The 17,587-nt window shown below is 46.3% G+C and overlaps 1 protein-coding gene across 3 annotated transcripts in view; it reads right to left on the minus strand.

The window, feature by feature from the left end:
• Window positions 1–17,587, minus strand: part of nos1apa (nitric oxide synthase 1 (neuronal) adaptor protein a) — a 105,054-nt gene that overhangs the window by 27,738 nt on the left and 59,729 nt on the right. For all 3 annotated transcript variants that reach the window (XM_042057694.1, XM_042057693.1, XM_042057695.1), the window contains 2 exons: window positions 16,750–16,907; window positions 1,872–2,033 (listed from right to left, as the gene is read on the minus strand). In XM_042057694.1, the coding sequence (XP_041913628.1) occupies window positions 1,872–2,033; window positions 16,750–16,907 (320 nt within the window). The remainder of the gene's footprint in view (window positions 1–1,871; window positions 2,034–16,749; window positions 16,908–17,587) is intronic.

Below are 17,587 nucleotides of genomic sequence, written 5' to 3' on the forward strand. Positions count from 1 at the left end.
TCTCCCTGCTTAAGAGCTGTGGCATGTGCTGGTGAGAGAGAGAGAGAGAGAGCGAGAGAGAGAGAGAGAGAGAGAGAGAGAGAGAGAGAGAGCGAGAGAGAGAGAGAGAGAGAGAGAGAGAGAGAGAGAGAGAGAGGCTTTCAACTTCCAAAGAGAAGCGCATGAATGTTGTTTCATCTGCCTACCCCCCACCCACCCCAAGGGATAAGCGATGGTGCCAAACAAACGGATAAATAAATGAACGAGGCCGTGATCGGCGTCGCTCGACAGGCGCTTTGATATGACACTTCAAAGGGGCCACCCCACTTCGTCTTCACTGAAGTGGGACATCAGAGGCCAGACAACGACTACCGCAATGACGATAGAGTGACACCGTGTTTGCTTAGGCTCGGGAGAGCAAGTGCTGGACGAGGTCCAGGCTGGAGAGAGAGAGAGCTTCACAAGGGTGTGAGGGGGGAGGACTGCAGGGGAACTGTGTGTCGTGTTGGTAAAGGGGGGGGGGGGGGGGTCAGGAGAGGACACCACCGCCTGATTTTTACATGTGGACAATGCCGCAGAGATGTAACTCTCTTGATCTCTATACAGCACACTCCCTCTCTGACTATTTCTCTCCCTCCCTCACTCTCTGTGAGCGGGTATCTCTCTCCTTTAAAATCTCTCTCCTTGAACGTCAATCTCTCCCTCTCTCTCCATCCATCCGTCTCTTTTTCTCTCCCACTCTCTTTATCTCGGTCCTCTCTCGGACACACTGTCTCTCTCTCTCTCTCTGGGCCAGAAGAGAATGCCATCACATCCCGCTGTCTTTTCCATCCAGGCACACGCTGGTTCCGCTCACCCCTGTGGGAGGACTGCGGTCTGGCCAGCTTGCCCGCTCGCCAGCTGCCGTTACAGCAAAACCTCGCCGCTGGCTGGGAGATTACTCCGACTGTGCTCCCCTTTCTACCCCTCGCGCCTTCCAGGCCTGGGGCGTTTCGGGAGCCTTGACCGTGGCCAAATAATCCTTCGCCGCGGGGTGCTAGCCAGGGCAGATAAATAAGACTCCCCGCCACGCCGTAATGGAACCACATTAACGCTAAACAGCCGAGGACACTTCTGGGTCAGCACGCATCAGTGGACGGGATGAGAGGGGAGGTCTGCACTGACGACAACACACAAGGAGATGGGAGCGCTGGCGAAAATCATGACCTGCAACCCTCCAATTGAGACGCTTAAGGAGCGGAGAAAGGGGGGGGACTTTGTGGGGAAGTTGCCACGGAGCTCTGGCCAGGAACGCTTTGAGGCTTAGAGAGGAGAATGGAGGGGATGAGAGAGGAGAGGTAATGACACACAAGTCCATTTGTAGTGGACATGAGACATACTACAGCACACCAGCAGACAGATGCTGCTTTCCTCCACAGCTCGCTTGGCCATTAACGTCAGAGCGGCGGAGAGAGTTGACAGGCGGGAAGGTGGGTGTGGGTTTATGGGTATGCCTTAATTAGAATGGACTTTAATGCTCATCGAATCAAGAGTTATGAGGCAAACATATATACCTGACTCACATTACGTAAAACCCCCTTCATTGTTAAACACAGACACACACACACACACACATCAACACTGGCGCTCTTAAAAGCAGATCAAATTTGCTGTTAAATTATCCCAAGGACCCTGTTACACAATAGCTGCCTCTACATCAGCCTGGCCCCCACGAGCACCTCAATTTAACCAACCAAACAACAAAAGTGCCAGGGAAAAATAAATAAATAACACATTCCCTGTGCACTGTGCCATTCAGCTAAATTAAACTAAGAAATAACCATTTGCTCCTGCTGGTGCTTGTATGTGATGCCAAAGCCAAGAGTTCCTAGGGATCAGAGCAGGGGTCTTACCTGAGCCACTGACACCTGGGTCTGCTGCTGCTGCTGCTGGAGCTGCTGCTGGAGGAGTTGGATCTGGTGGTGCATCGATAGGGGCGCTCCGGCCGGCAGCTGGCTGGACGAGGGCAGCAGCATCTTGGGGGTGGCCAGCAGGATACAGGCCTCCTCAGACACCTGCAAAGGCAGACAGGGAGACAGAAGGTTTTGGTTATAACTGGGTAGTGTAAAACCCTGGAATGTGTGCTATTTCACTATATAAATGCAGCCTTCATTGACAAAAGCCTTAGGTGTGGAGCAGTCTATAGCAATCAGAAAGAAGTAGTGCAGTCTCACTTTAGCCTGGGCTAGAACAGAGGGAATTTTTCATCACGTACAGCTCTCATCAGGCCGATAGTAAGCTGAACATGAACTTCATGTCTTAGTTCTGTATCACATTCCATATATTACTCTGCCAACTTCTACCTCTGAGGTAGCCAGTGATGCCAGTGGAAATGATATATCCTTTGTGTTGCGGCTGACTACTAGTTGCGTACAGTAGTAGAGAAAAGAAGCAACAGGCAAATTTCATGGCTATCAGAAGAGGCCTTTTTGATCTCCGCCCTCAATCCTGACACAGATGGCGTGCCATGGCAGAGACGTCTGACAGTTCTTGGAAATAACTCCGACTGACAATGGAAGCAGAGGGGCTGCTTTCAAAATCAGAGGAAACGTGGAGTAAAGAAAATAAGCCTGACTAGATAAAAAGGGAGAAAGTCTCATGCCATTTATTGATTATTTAGCAAGGCAGTGGTACAACCATTAAACCATTATATTTCCTTTCTCTCCCTCTCTCTACAGTAGTCTCTCCCCTGTTAAATAATGCAGTACAGTACATCGACATCCCATAAGAAGAGCATGACTACACACACACTAAAAAACTGTAGCAGTCTGGCGGAAGCCAACAGGGATTCGCTGGTTGCCTCTCAAAGATAAACCTCAGATTGGTTTTGCATCAGACAAAGATATAATTGCGCTGGCAAGATCAAGCCACCCTGAAAGCCTGCAGTACGTGACTGGAACCACAGCTTAGGCATGCGTAGGTGCACTCTTGATAATAAGAACAATTACTCTGGGAAACGTAGGCCTACGAGCCGGGATGATTAGCATTACACACTTAGCACTAGCGCTAACAGAAAACTGTGTGACTGACAGTAAAGGGGGGGCTGTAGCGATGCAAAGCCTGCTGCCGGTGTGAGATGGCAAGCCACAGCCACAGTGGCAGTGACAAATTGGTCATATTTCCCGGCATGCCTGGGTTATTTATTTTCCTGCGGCTCCCAGATGAAAATATGGTAATGCCGGCGCAGGCCAGGGATTGACCTCCAGTGTGCTGTGGGGAGCGTGGCGGTGGAGCAGCCAGCAGAGGGAATAATTTCATGGTGTCAGATCTGCTTATCCCGGCCTAAGTGTGACACGCAGAGGATGCCCTTTTACTGGGTGCCCAGGCACTCAGCGACACAGTGGGGACGTAGAACTGAAAAATGAGCTGGTGGTGGTAACTACAGAGACTCACAGTAAAGAACAGAGGAGTCATATCCCCTAGCAACCCCAATGTCAAAGCCCCAAATATGTGTGTGTGTGTGTGTGTACAAAAAAAGATCACAAGCACCCAAAGGACTGTGGATTGATCCGTTGCATACACAAACCGTGCAGCACTACTGCTGCAAGCTTGCAAGAAAAGCCTGCTTTTTGTTTTTTTCCATTCTAAATCTTTCTTATTATCCATTCAAAGACAGCAGGTGGTGTCACATGGACGATCAGGTGAGCAGGATATCTAGTTCACCATGGCGTCTGCAAGATGTACACAAAGAAGGAGTTTCTATGGGGCTCGCAGTGGGTCGCATTTCCAATGCAATTTGCGTGCAGGGGACAGAGCAGACCTGAGGTGCGGTGAAGAGGGTGGGGGTGGGTGTTGGTCATACTGCATGCTGATGAAGTGGGTGTTTGGTGTGCGCGCTCGCCTGCGACTGGCAGCTGTGTGTTCGGGCTAGCACTGCAGAACAGCGCCCCGTAAACAATACCAGCTGCTCCTGACGGAAGGGGCCGACACCACTTCCTCCACGCCGCTCCAGCACAAACAAACAAACAAACAAACAAACCAACCAAACACGCAAATGCGCACGACAAGATCCAAAGCTACACATGTGGAAATACAGACATGTGCACACGCAGTCCACACAATACACATCTGCAGGCACAGGCTCAGGCACATAGGCACACAAGCGCACACACACACACACGGACATATTCTCTATGCATGGCTGCAGGCAAACAGATGGACAAACCTGCAAACTAGAGTGCAACCCCCCCGCCCCCAATCTGCATAAATAATATATCATCCCTTACAAGTACGCCTGTACACACAATAGCATTACAGATATGACTAGAACACCTTCTACACCTAAGACCTTCCAGATATGACTAGAATACACCAGGCTTTTCTACACGGCACAGAAACAAATTTATAAGCCGCCATTTCCTGCTTATCCACTGGCCAACAGCACAAAGTTCATCCATCAGTCGAGGGGGAACTGCCCTTTCTGCCTAGCGCTCTATAAATCTCATGTTAAAGTGTCATAAAAGCAAGATATGACCGCAGTTAGCTTCTGTATCTGAGGCCAAGTCCTGACAAGTAGTCATGACAGATGACATGGTATGGTGAAATTGTGGAACTTTTCCGCGTGGACATCTACTGTGAGCTGTGCCAACGAGAGAGAGAGAGAGATAGATAGATAGATAGATAGATACTTTATTGATCCCTAGGGAAAATTCAAGGTCACAGTAGCATACAGACATTCACACACACATTCACTAACAGCAGAAAAAGTAATTAAAAGTATATAATATAAAAAAACACAACTAAGCAATAAGGACTGTAGAAGATAAAGAATATACTAAATATACTAAATATACTAAAATACAAATTATACTAAATAAAACTTAATCTGAATCAATTCTAAAAAACAGTATCCACATAGTGGGTGATTAATCAATCAGGTGCGCTTGCAATGACCGAAGCAGGGACTGAGCCTGTGGTCCTCTGTGCATACGGTAAGGTGCTCTTTGTGAATGAGTGTCATGGTGATGGTGCAAATGAGTAAGTCAAACGAGTAAGTCAAACAGTGCAACAGTGCAAGAATAAAGTCTATATATCTATGTATAAATAACTATATTAAGAAAGGTATAAGTGTGGTCACAGTTCAGCTGTGGCATGGAGGGAGTGGTTGTGCATGTGTGCTAATAAAGCACGCAAACAGTGAGGCAGAAGACAATGGTAAAGTGGCTAGTGGACAGACAGTTCAAGACATGGAGGTGGTCAAGAGGCAGACAGACTATGCGGAGAAGTCTATTTCTCCTCTTCCCTTAAGTGAAGCATTGAACAGTTCAATGGCCCTGGGGATGAATGACTTCCTCAGTTTGTCTGTTGTGCAAGGCAGTGAGCGAAATCTCCAGCTGATCAGGCTTTTCTGCTTAACAATAGTGCTGTGGAGTAGATGACACTCGTTGTCCAAGATGTTGATCAGTTTGTTTAGGGTCCTTTTGTCAGATATTGAAGTGATGCACTCCAGTTCAGCTCCCACTACAGAGCCAGCTTTCCTTACCAGCCTGTCAAGTCGCCCCGCATCCTTCTTTGTGCTTCCTCCCCAACATACCACTGCATAGAAGAGGACAAAGGCAACAACAGACTGGTAGAACATCCTGAGGAGCTTACTGCACACATTGAAGGAGCGCAGCCTCCTCAGGAAGTACAGCCTGCTCTGCCCTTTCTTGTAGAGTGCGTCAGTGTTGGCTGACCAGTCCAGTTTATTGTCCAAGTGGAGACCCAGGTACTTGTAGGTGCTTACCACCTCGACATTGACCCCATCAATGGAGACTGGTAGCAGAGTGGGCTTAGACCTGCAGAAATCCACCACCATCTCCTTAGTCTTTGAAGTGTTGAGTTGAAGATGATTGAGTTTGCACCATTGCACAAAGTCCTCCAACAGGCTCCTATACTCCTCCTCCTGCCTGTTCCTGATACACCCCACAATTGCAGTATCGTCAGAAAACTTCTGCATGTGGCATGACTCAGTGTTGTAGCAGAAGTCAGATGTGTACAAGGTGAACAGGACTGGAGAGAGCACAGCTCCATTGTCTTCATCACATGTGATGTTAGAGCGACAGGTCTGTAGTCATTAAGCTCACTAGGATGTGGCTTTTTAGGGACAGGGGTGAGACATGATGTCTTCCACAGTGTTGGAACTTGTCCAAGGCGTAGACTTAGATTGAAGATGTGTTCAACTGTTATAAACCCCAATATCTATGGCATCGTTTGCACTCGACGCAGCTCAAACTTTTAACTGTATCTAATCAGCACAGAGGCCATGACACAAATGCAACAGATTAATGTGGTAAGCCATCCCTGACTGATGCGCTTTGAGTGGCTGTCAGGCCCAGCGTATCCATTCCCTGCGCTCCTTACCACTGATGCTTTTGTCATTCCGCCTCTCAATTTGAGACAGATGTGACAAGGGTACCCCTGACAGTGAGATCTGCCCATTATATGCCAGCCTTCAACACCACCGGGGCTGCTCCGGAGAGATAGATGAGTGGCGAGATACGGAGAGGGTTGCGGGCACTTGCCAACGCGTCAGCCGGGGGGGGGGGCACCGTGCCAAGGGGAGCGGAGCGGCCACAGTCTGCTGCCACTTGCACAACTAGACGAGCGAGCGCGAGAGCGAGAGAGAGAGAGAGAGAGAGAGAGAGAGAGAGAGAGAGAGAGCTTGAGGGTGAGAGTGTTGACGTGGAGAGTAATAAAGGCCCCAGTTATCATCTAAGCACCGCGGCCAGAGCAGTCTCCTATCAGTCACACAGCCTCGGCTCGGCTCGGAGGGACAGACAGGAGACTGTCTGAGGAGTGCAGGGGATCAGACGATGGACTGTCTGATCCTTGGACAGGGCAGCATTCTGTCTGCACGTCTATTTGGCCTGTCGCTGAGACGGCACTACTGTTATTGCACAGTGCCCCGTAAACCGTTCCAAGGGAGCACAGATGGACTGGACGGCATTCAACAAGCACTCGTCTGGCTTTTAGTGGAGTGCCCGTTTTATTCTCTACCATTTCATGCATCGTGCAATGTAGGAAATATGTCATAAGCCATCCAAAAATGTGTGTCCAGCCATCCATCCATCCCAGGGTCAATATCAACCTCATCAGCTTGTAAGTAGTACACACTCTACACTGTAACAAAATTGGAATAGCTCTTCATTTGCTTGGGTTTAGGGTCGTTACAAGCTTGTCTCAGAGGAGTTGTAGGCAGCGAGTCCCAGAGGGAGGAGAAAGAGCCGGAATGAAAGATGGTCTTGTCAGGACAGGTTAGAGGGTAATTTGCTGTGCTTTCCCTCCCTTCCTCACTACTTCCCTCAGCCTTTTATTCTCTCACGTCTTCATTCCCTCCCTCACTCATTCACTCAAACCCTCCTTTACTCACTCCTTCACTCCACCAACCCTTCCTTTACTCCCTGCCTCACTCCTGCCTCCTTTCCTCACTCTCATTACCTTTCCCCCCTCCTCCTTCTCTCACTCATCCACTCCCTCTTTCCCTCACTCATTCATTCATTCTCTCACTTCTTCACACTCTCCCTCACTTTAAACCCTTCTTGACTCACTACCCTCTCCCTCACTCATTCACTCCACCAACCATTAATTTACTCCCTGCCTCACTTCTTCCCTCCCTCCTTTACTCACCCTCTCACTACCTTTCCCACTCCCTCCTTCCCTCATTCACTCCCTCCTTTCCTCACCCTCTCACTATCTTACCCGCTCCCTCATTTCCTCACCCTCTCACTATCTTACCCGCTCCCTCATTTCCTCACCCTCTCACTATCTTTCCCACTCCCTCCTTTCCTCACCCTCTCACTATCTTACCCGCTCCCTCCTTTCCTCACCCTCTCACTATCTTACCCACTCCCTCTTTCCTTCACTCCCTCCTTTCCTCACCCTCTCACTACCTTACCCACTCCCTCCTTTCCTCACCCTCTCACTACCTTACCCGCTCCCTCCTTTCCTCACCCTCTCACTACCTTACCCACTCCCTCCTTTCCTCACCCTCTCACTACCTTACCCACTCCCTCCTTTCCTCATTCACTCCCTCCCTCCCTTTCCTCTCTCCTACCCTTCCTTCCTTCCTCCTACTCTCACAGCTGACAATGGGACTTGGTATTAGTCATTCTGCCAGCCATATGCGACAACTTCAAAATGTTCACTTTGCCTTTGTGTGTTTGCTCTCATATGAAAGCAAAACGACAAAGAGGCTCCCGGTGGTGTGCGCTACGTTTCCTCTCTGTGCAGAAGTATCAAAGACAAACAACACAGGTGCTTTGTGCCAGCTGCATGGAGTATCACAGGATGGTACAAATTAAAAAGAAAGAACAAAAAAAACAAAACAAAACCACCTCCAAAAAAAAAGATGCGAACGAGACACAGAGGGAAAAATATCTGAATCGTGGGACAGACTTTATGCATAACTGCACTCTTTGACTGTGAGATTGTAGCCCGTTATCCAGCTATTATTGCATTCTCCATCAGATTGCTTTGGGGCCACATTAAAATTCCATGAAGCTGAGTTGCTGATTGAACGGTCAGTATTGGAAATAGCAGGTGCACAGAGTTGACAAATCTGCTCTGAGACCCAACACAGGAATCATCCAGGCGGGTAAGAGGTCTGGGTTTGGCTAGCCTCGTTCAATCACTCCATCTTCTATGAGTCCTATCTTGGATTAAAAATCACAGCCACATAGGCTTTCAAAACCACTAAAAGTGCCTTGGCTACCGATTCCATCCAAGCTACTCTGCCACACAGCATAAATGCAGCCATCTATAAAGGGACAGGTTTTTAAAATAACTTGCCAAGGTGATATTGAATATCAATACTTAACCTTCCTTCACTTTGAGTCCAGACATGATCCCTCTTTATTATTCTGGGCTCACATGTTAGACAGACTTAGCTGAGCCTACATGTGCTGTTTGAATATTTAAACAATTTCTCTATTTTTGGGAATTAGAGCTTGGTTCCATCGTTCTGCAGAGTTGTGGAGCTTCACTCATTGGGACATCAAGCAAAGATTACATGATATTTATACCAAAAGGGAAAACAAACAAACAAACAAACAAACAAACAAACACAGACTTTGGTATTTGGTGAACCTAACTGACAAACACAATTTGGAGGACATTCATCTCTGTCTGAGGCTATCGCATCTGAACAGTCACAAAGCAGCTAAACGATTCCATGAGAAGGTGCCATACTTTTGCAGTCTGCAAAGTGGATATCTCCGGCAATAGACTGCCAATGAGATGTGTGTCCTTCACGGCATGGCCGGAAGCTGACTCTCCACGCTGCACGCAGCCATGAGATTAAGACCGCGGCCGGGGGGACAGCTGAGGTAGCCCTCGCCTAAGTCCCATACCCTGCATCAGCCTAGCAGGCAGCAGCCATCTTAAAAAGAGTGCCCTTATTTATTCCGGAGTCTTTTAAATGTCCTTGCCAGCCCTAATCAGGCCAATCCATCTCAACAGCAGAGACATCCACATGCGTCAGGGTGAGACAGACACGTGAGGGTGGGGTGGTGGGAGGTGAGGGAGACAGATAAACTATGCTGATAGAGAACAGGCTCGCTCTTTTGCAACCTGTGACTCGAGTCTTGCTCTTGTCATCCATCAGCTGCTGCAATGGCAGACGATCCATTGTCTTCTGACATGCTGCTTTGCCTACGATTTCCATTGATGTGAACTAGTGTAACACACACACACACACACACACACACACACACACACACACACACACACACACACACATATGTGAGGGGTGTCGATCGTGGTGAGAGGCCAGAGTAACACTATGCTCGCAATGCTAACCATGCAGGTCTCTTTATTTTTTGTGGCCTGGAAATTCTCCCAGAGACCTTGGCCAATGGAACAAGGTCTCTGGGAGAATGCTTGTGAAGTTTAAGCTATCAGAGGTGAACTAGTAGATGAGTAGAACTGAACAAGAATCTCTAAATTCAATTCTGGCATCAATGCCAAAAAGAACATTCCCCTGAAAGAGAACATTAGGCTCTGGGTGAACTTAACAGTGTCATCACCAGATACAAGGACTCACACCCCCAGAGAGTCTGTTTATTACTTCAGGTAATTTCAACCAAGCAAGTGTTTACCTGCTCTATGAGCGGCTTGAGGCCAACACCCTTGATCACGGTTACAACATGATGCTGCTGCTTCCTGCTTCCAAAGACACAGAAGTGCATGGAGCTGATGACGTGAGCAGTAAAACTGCAGGACTGCTTTCACTCGGTGAGTCATAAGATCTGGGATGGCATTCAAGCATTTCAGTCCACAGACAATGCTGCATAACAACAAGAAATGCAAGTAGGATGCCCCAAAAACCACCACCTGTGTGAGCCTTGAGCACAGCGGTGGAATGGAATCACAGTTCTGCAGTGCACAAGATACAGCCAATGTGACAGAGAATCCACTCTCTAATGGAACTGAATGCATGTTATGCATAGGGCAGTCTTCTGAGCGTGTTCCTGTACTACCTGTTGTTCACATGTGACTAACGTCAGACACAGTATACTTTTTTTTCATAGCATTTTATTATCATTTTGCACTTCTTTAAAGCTTATTGTCTAGCCTGTGGAAGGGCACTCAAATAAGAATGTCATACTTAGTACACTGTGCTTTTTAAGATAATGTGAATATAATTTTGACACCTTGAATTCTTGAAACATCCATGCTGGTTTAACTCTTGGTTTTGGCATCAGCTGAACCACTCACCAAATCACACTGCTGGCAGCACTAGGCTACAACTGCCCCTAATGGACATCATTAGGACACTACATCTTATCTGGTGTGTCAAATGTGTATCCTAGCAACCCTCAACAGGCAAGAACGAACATTATGGTTCCAAGAACTGCTCATGTATGGCAGGCCTTTCTGTTTTTTTTCTGTTTCTGTTTGGTCGGCAGAGTGAAAACTGTTGCCAGGTGAAAGTCCCACAGGGGAGCCCCATCTTTTCCAAAGAGCCTCCCAGGGAGCCAGGCCATTTTGTCACTCAGCTGTTAAATAAGTGCAGGCACAAGCTAGAGATAAAAATCCAATAAATACAAAGAGGAAAGCTCACCTCTTACCTCACACCTGCCCTTCTGCCTTCACACTCAGTCTTTGGACTATACTGGCAATGTGCTACAGGCTTACGGTAATAAAATAAATGGTAAATTGACAACTAGAGTAAATTGTGATGCATAAACAATGACATTAAAGGTGCCATGTGTAAGAATTGAGGTAAAAATATTAAAAAAAATGAGCTACACGCATCAAAAGAATGAGAAGAAATAAGGGCGATGATGTCATTAAAAAAATGACAAGGTATAGTGCTGCAGAGAGATCAACCTGAATTAGCATGCTAAATTACTAGCCACAGCCCGACAGGTGTCATAATACCAGTTTCGGCCATGGGAGGCGGTATGCAGGCAACATAACCGCCAGCCAAACTGCAATGCACGTTTCTCGGTTTTTACTCTAGGGTAGACCAACTCACCTTTTGGAGGTATACTGCCCCCATCTTTTATGGAATGTGGAGTATGAATTGATTTTTTGGTGGACATTACACATGCCACCTTTAAGGCGCAAAAACAAGATTAAAGTAGTTTTCCAAACAGTGAAATCTACAGCCTTTCTCTTTTGGATATAGAGAAATCCAACTGGTATGGATATACCGCTGCCTCTGAAGATCCTAATGACACAATCTGTTCTTCAAAATAAGAATGATGATGAGAGATTTCTTAGACTTTTTGACGTCAAAATAATGTGAAATGTCACTGAGACATATTAACATGGTCAATGAGCTAATGTGCTGACCTGACACAGACTGGAATGATGCATTCATCACAAATGTCAACCAGCAAAAGTGGCACAATTAAACAGACAAAAGAAAAGGATATAAATATACACAGCGGAGTGAAATGCCATGCTTCTTATCAGATCGTTTTTCTAACCAGCTATCTGGTAACTCACAGAGGCCTTACAAAAGTGAATTGAAATAAACAAATCTTTCATATTATACCTCCCTATTAGTCCTTTGCTATATACCGATACCCTGAACTCATCTTGGGTTAGTCAGTCAGAAACTATAGTTAGACAAATACAAGAACACTTTTCCTAATTGCTAACAGACTTTGGGGAGGCGGCAGAGAGAATATAACATTCCATCTCTTTTCATCAGAATATGGACTCAGAAATCACCACCACCAGAGGCAAATACATTCACTTAAAAATCTGATTTTGTGTGAACCAAAATAATATCCAACCTGTACCGCCCCAACTGTGCAAGGATCAACACTGCCCACAACACAATATCTTCCATCGATATCATGTTTGCGTCATCTAGATAAATGTGCTATTAAAGAGTCCAATTTATGTAATGCCTGATTCACTGGCACTCTGCTACAACGTAGAAAACATCATGTGGCTCAGCGTGACTCAGGTTCCATCAAGTCCTCTTACAAATTGTTGAAATGGAGTGCTCCTGGGATGATGGTCAATACAAAATAGATGACTCACCTGAGTAGAGTGGGTTTAGATCAGTGTGGGATGATGGCCCTGTGCTACGAGTTGATGCTAATTTGCTTTGAATCAAAACTTCAGGAGGAAAATGTCACCGTGTTACTACAGCCAGCAGTTAAATATGGCCCAGAGGAATGTGTAGATGGCAAAAATAACAGAATAGATTTATGCTGATGACTTAATCAATGTTCAATTACTATCTTTACAAAAAGTGAGATGAAAAGGGTGGCTGGTTTCAGTGCTATTTCAATTAGTGAAACAATATCAAAGGGCATCTTTACTCGCATATCACTGCACTTCACAAACTCCTGTGACAATCATCCACCCCCCTATTCTTTTGTGTTTTGTGTTGTCTGTACTGTCCACCTTTTTGCTTATTTGGTGTTGAGGAGGGAGGGAAACTTGGGAGAGGGGGGTATGGGGTATGGGGTGTGTTATATGTTATATGTTATGGGGTGTGTTATGTTATACAGTATGTTATATGTATGAGGCTGTAGATATCCTGCATGGAATATAATAAGAATGATATGTGTGAAAAAGAATATCCTTATAGGACAATAAAGACTCTAAAAGAAAGAATATAAATCAAACTTAATCTAACACATTCTGACTGATAATACTGACAGATGTGCTCTCTGTGTTGGTAAACTCTGTGATCCAAGAGAGCTGCAGTAGCCTATTTCTGACCTGACAGTATAGGACAGCAGACTTCTTTAATATGAGCTCAGTCAGTGAAAATGATCATACCCATTCTGCACTCAAAACCCCAAACAACTGCACTCACGCAGTCTATTCTCTATTAATACAAACATAAACATTTTTTGTCCGTGGTGTGTTTTATGAGGAGGGTTTGAGAGCAGCCTTTAGCAGGCATGGCTGTGGCGTGTAACTGACCTCCTCCATCAGGTCTTACTGCTAAAACTCTCTCACACACACACACACACACACACACACACACACACGGTGAGAACAACATAAATTCCACTCCTCATAAATAAACTACACTTGAGGCTATTACTATTGAATGACAGCCCAAATATTGCACAGCTAGGTCAATTACTACCTTAGAGCTCGGGGCAAGAGACAAAAAGGAGCAATATCACCCAAACAACAGTTTTTCACTCGGGTGTGTGTGCCACCCACTGAACTAATGCATCTTTCTAAGACATGCCACTGGGCACATCGTAAAAAAGTCCCATTTCCAAATTGAAGTGGACAGTGCTGAAACAGGATGCCCTATAATGGTCCAGTCTGCCCAGTGATTCAGCACAGACCTGCAGGGGGGGGTAAATCTCATCAGCTGGCACAGGCGATTTCGTGTCCTTGGAGAAGCCAGTGCCCCAGGACTAAGAAGGGCAGAATTCTGGCACACTGTTGGCATTGTTCAATACAGATAGGTTGGACAGTGGCACGCCATGGCCATCAGAGTGGCACTTACTGATAATCTATAACGGGCTACAGCACGGTCTGACACAGAAGCCTAAATTGCAGCTTTTCAATATTCAAAGCAGGGACATCGAACATAACCGTATCAATTTCATGTGAAATTGTTGGGTAAAAACCTAACTAACATTTTGTTTTCCTGCAAATGGAGCTGGGGCAAGGTTTAAATGATGAGGTTGAGAGAAAACCTGGTAGGCACAGCAGACGTAAAGCTCTGGCCTGGGCAGGACTGATTGAAGGCCATTACTAATTCAGAGGCTTTGTGTGAAGTGCTCGACCGCAGACACACTCAAACTACTCATGAAGTGGAAACAATCTTTTGATTTGAAAAAGTCCCTCCTTTTAATTATTTAACAAAGAGCTGGAGGGTTGCCTGCGTGCTTTTTTTTCTTTGAAGGCAAGAGCCTCTACGAGAGGGGTGCACTGTTGTAAAAAGTGATTTACTTTTATAAACAGCAGCAGCAGGAACCTGCACCACAAACAAGGGGGCAACTATCTTTCAGCTATTCATTCTCTTGCTTCTCTGAGAACAAAAAAAAACAACAAGACAGCTGGGGATGGCTGGGAAAAAGGACCACACACACACACACACACACACCTTCATTTGTAACACAAATTATGTTAGCTTACACAGGTAGTACACAATTGATTGATTCAAAATGCAAAAGACTGATTATTAACACACATAATATAACCTTAAAGAGGAATAGGAAAACAGTAATTATGTGGTGAAGCATCATGTGGTTGTTTGTGTATGAACTGACTGAAAATGAAGACCCTGGCCTTGTCTGCATGCGTGTTGTTCTTTTATGAGGCTTCTGATGACAACAAGGGAAGAGCTTAATAGGTCATATCCGAAGCACCACCTTTTCACACGGTGAGTGAAGCCTGCATCTTGATTCATGGACTGGTAATCCATCACGCTCACATAGTCCCCAGGAGGACAGGAAAACAGAGACCCCTCACTCCAGCACTCATGTTTTTAAGTGTTTCACAGCTTGTTGCTTTCAATCAAACATCCACATAAATACCATCCTCTACAATCCCACTGACAAAGACTGCCCCGGGGCCTCAATTTATGGCCCGAGCACGATCTCTGTGCCCAGGCTGTACTGTGTAATGTTAGTGCAGGGAACCAACCTTAAACCCACAGTAGAGAGTGAAAGCCCTTTATGATGTCCATTTTTATGGCAAAATAATATCAGGTTGGGACATACATGCATGCATGTATCCATCCATCTATAGTGTAGATGTCTTATAGGAATATCATATGTCACACGTCAACAACAATCTTTTAACAATCTCAAGATGGGTGGGAACAAGGGTGGCGCATCTGCTGTGAAGCATGTACTAATAAAAAAGGATGTTTTTTCATGACATTATACGTAATAAAACACTGAACTCAGGGCTTAAAGGAGAAATCTGAGTTTTCACATAGATCTCCGTTTCTCAAGGTCACCGAGAAAACCCAGAAAACAATCGGTTTTACCTAGCTCGAGTTACTACAGCCAGCAGTTAAAGCAACCAGGCAGCTACAGTGCTACACTCTGGGGGCATGTTTGTGAGCCCCCATGTTCATGCCCCCAAAGTGTAGTGCTGTAGCTGCCTGGGTAGTAGATGAAGCGGACCTATATGGTCATAATATGTAACTTAAAGCTGCAGTTTTTGATCATATTCACTGAAACCGACACTATGCTCCGATAGAACAACATAAATCAGCCGGTTTTAGAAAAAAACCTGCACTTCTACCTCCACTTAGAGCCTATTATTTGTTTTGCAAAAATCCACAGCTCCCGGTTCCTCTGGTCCAATCAGAGCAGGGCTGTGTGAGACCTGACAGTCTGATGCAGTCTGGTCTGCACTGACGAGCACAAACTCGATGAGAGGGTGCTCGGTGGTAGCGGGGGAGGGGCTTGAGAGTTTGCAGCTTTATGTGCCTGGTAGGACTGACTGCATTCGTATGGATAATTTATGGTCTCATAACCTGTCTGGCCTAGTGTTTTTTTGACTTCTTTTATTCCCAAATAGGATTCACCTGCCGTATACAAAAAAGTTCAACCGCCACACTCACCCCAAACAAAACAAAGGAACTAAAGTGTGAAACAAAAATCACTTGTAGGGAGAAATTACAATGCACTGCCTGTGAGGGCTCTTATTCAAATTGATATTGAACAGCCTTCAACGGGGCAATGAAGAGAGCGGCATTCTCCATTTGAATGCAAAGGGCCTTCCCCTTGAATTGAAAACATGCTTAAATAACACACACACACACACACACACACACACGAGGCAGACGGCAGCCTTGAACCTGCCAAGGGCACAAACACGTAGAAATGAATTAGGAGCAAACCAATACCAGAGGATAAGGGAGGCAGAAGCGTGCTGCATTCCAAACGGTGCCCAGGTTTACCGAGCTTTCTAATTAGGGCTCTCCGCGGAGAGTGCTTTAGAAAATGCGGAAAACAGACTCTCCCATCAGTGGAATAACAATGTCTCCGCTTATCATTCACGGGCATTGAAAACTTGCCGTCATTACCAGAGACGTGCCAATCCGTCACATCAGCTCAACACAAGCGCCATGAATATTTAAGGCCATATGTAGCCTACACTGGAATTCTCAGAGCATTTGTGTGTGATGTGAAATCTGTTTTGACAAATAGAGCTACAATGACAGCGAATTAACTTCCACATGTATTGCCAAGAACTCACACTGTGACATTCAATGTCATCCATAAAGTTACACTGCATTCTATAAAGGGTGAAATGTCAAAGTTCTGCAGCAGATTGCTGGAGAGTGGGTGGTACCTTTTTATCCTTGGGGATCTCGTCGTCCTTCTTCGCCTCGTCGAGGTCGGTGACCCCTCGATTGAACTCGTCCACCGTGCTGTCTGGGACGGGCAGTTCTACGGCGTCAATGTCAGTCTCCTCGGCCAGCGTTTTCTCCGCACCAGTCAACTCCCGATCTGGAAGGGAGCCAGTGCTTACTTAGTGAGGTGAAAAATCCTCGAGCGCCCCCAACAGCACTCAACAAGTTTAATTTAAAAAAAATTAAAGATGGGGCAGGGAGAGAAGAGTTCAGATGTGGACAGGACAAACACTTCAAGCAGAGAGGAAGTCGATAAAGGAAGAGGAGGATGAAGCAGCCATTCAATTGGTCCTGAAGCATTCATGCAGCGCATCAAACAAACACACAGAAACACACACACACACACTCACTCTCAACAACGGTGCTGCACAATGACACTTGAATGTGGCAGCCCACCACGACTCATCTCTCTGTGCGGGGCTAGGAGCAATTAGCTCCTGAAACACCATCTCTCTCGCTCTCTGTCTCTCTCTCTCTCTCTCTGTCTCTCTCTCTGTCTCTCTCTCTGTCTCTCTCTCTGTCTCTCTCTCTGTCTCTCTCTCTGTCTCTCTCTCTGTCTCTCACTTTCTCTCTCGCGCTCTCTTTCTCTCGACAGAGGAGGAGTACTGTGTGCACGGCCCTCATCTGAGCTGGCCGGGGTGGGATGAGCAACAGCGGCAGTGTGACATCATGCGTCAGTGTGGAGAGTGACGCGGGGGAACCTCGTACTACTGCCAAGTGCCAGGACGTGCATGTGTGTGCGTGCGCGCGTGTGTGTGTGGGTGGGTGATTGCGCTC

The sequence above is a fragment of the Alosa sapidissima genome, chromosome 12 (assembly GCF_018492685.1).
Source record: "Alosa sapidissima isolate fAloSap1 chromosome 12, fAloSap1.pri, whole genome shotgun sequence".
Lineage (NCBI taxonomy): Eukaryota > Metazoa > Chordata > Actinopteri > Clupeiformes > Clupeidae > Alosa > Alosa sapidissima.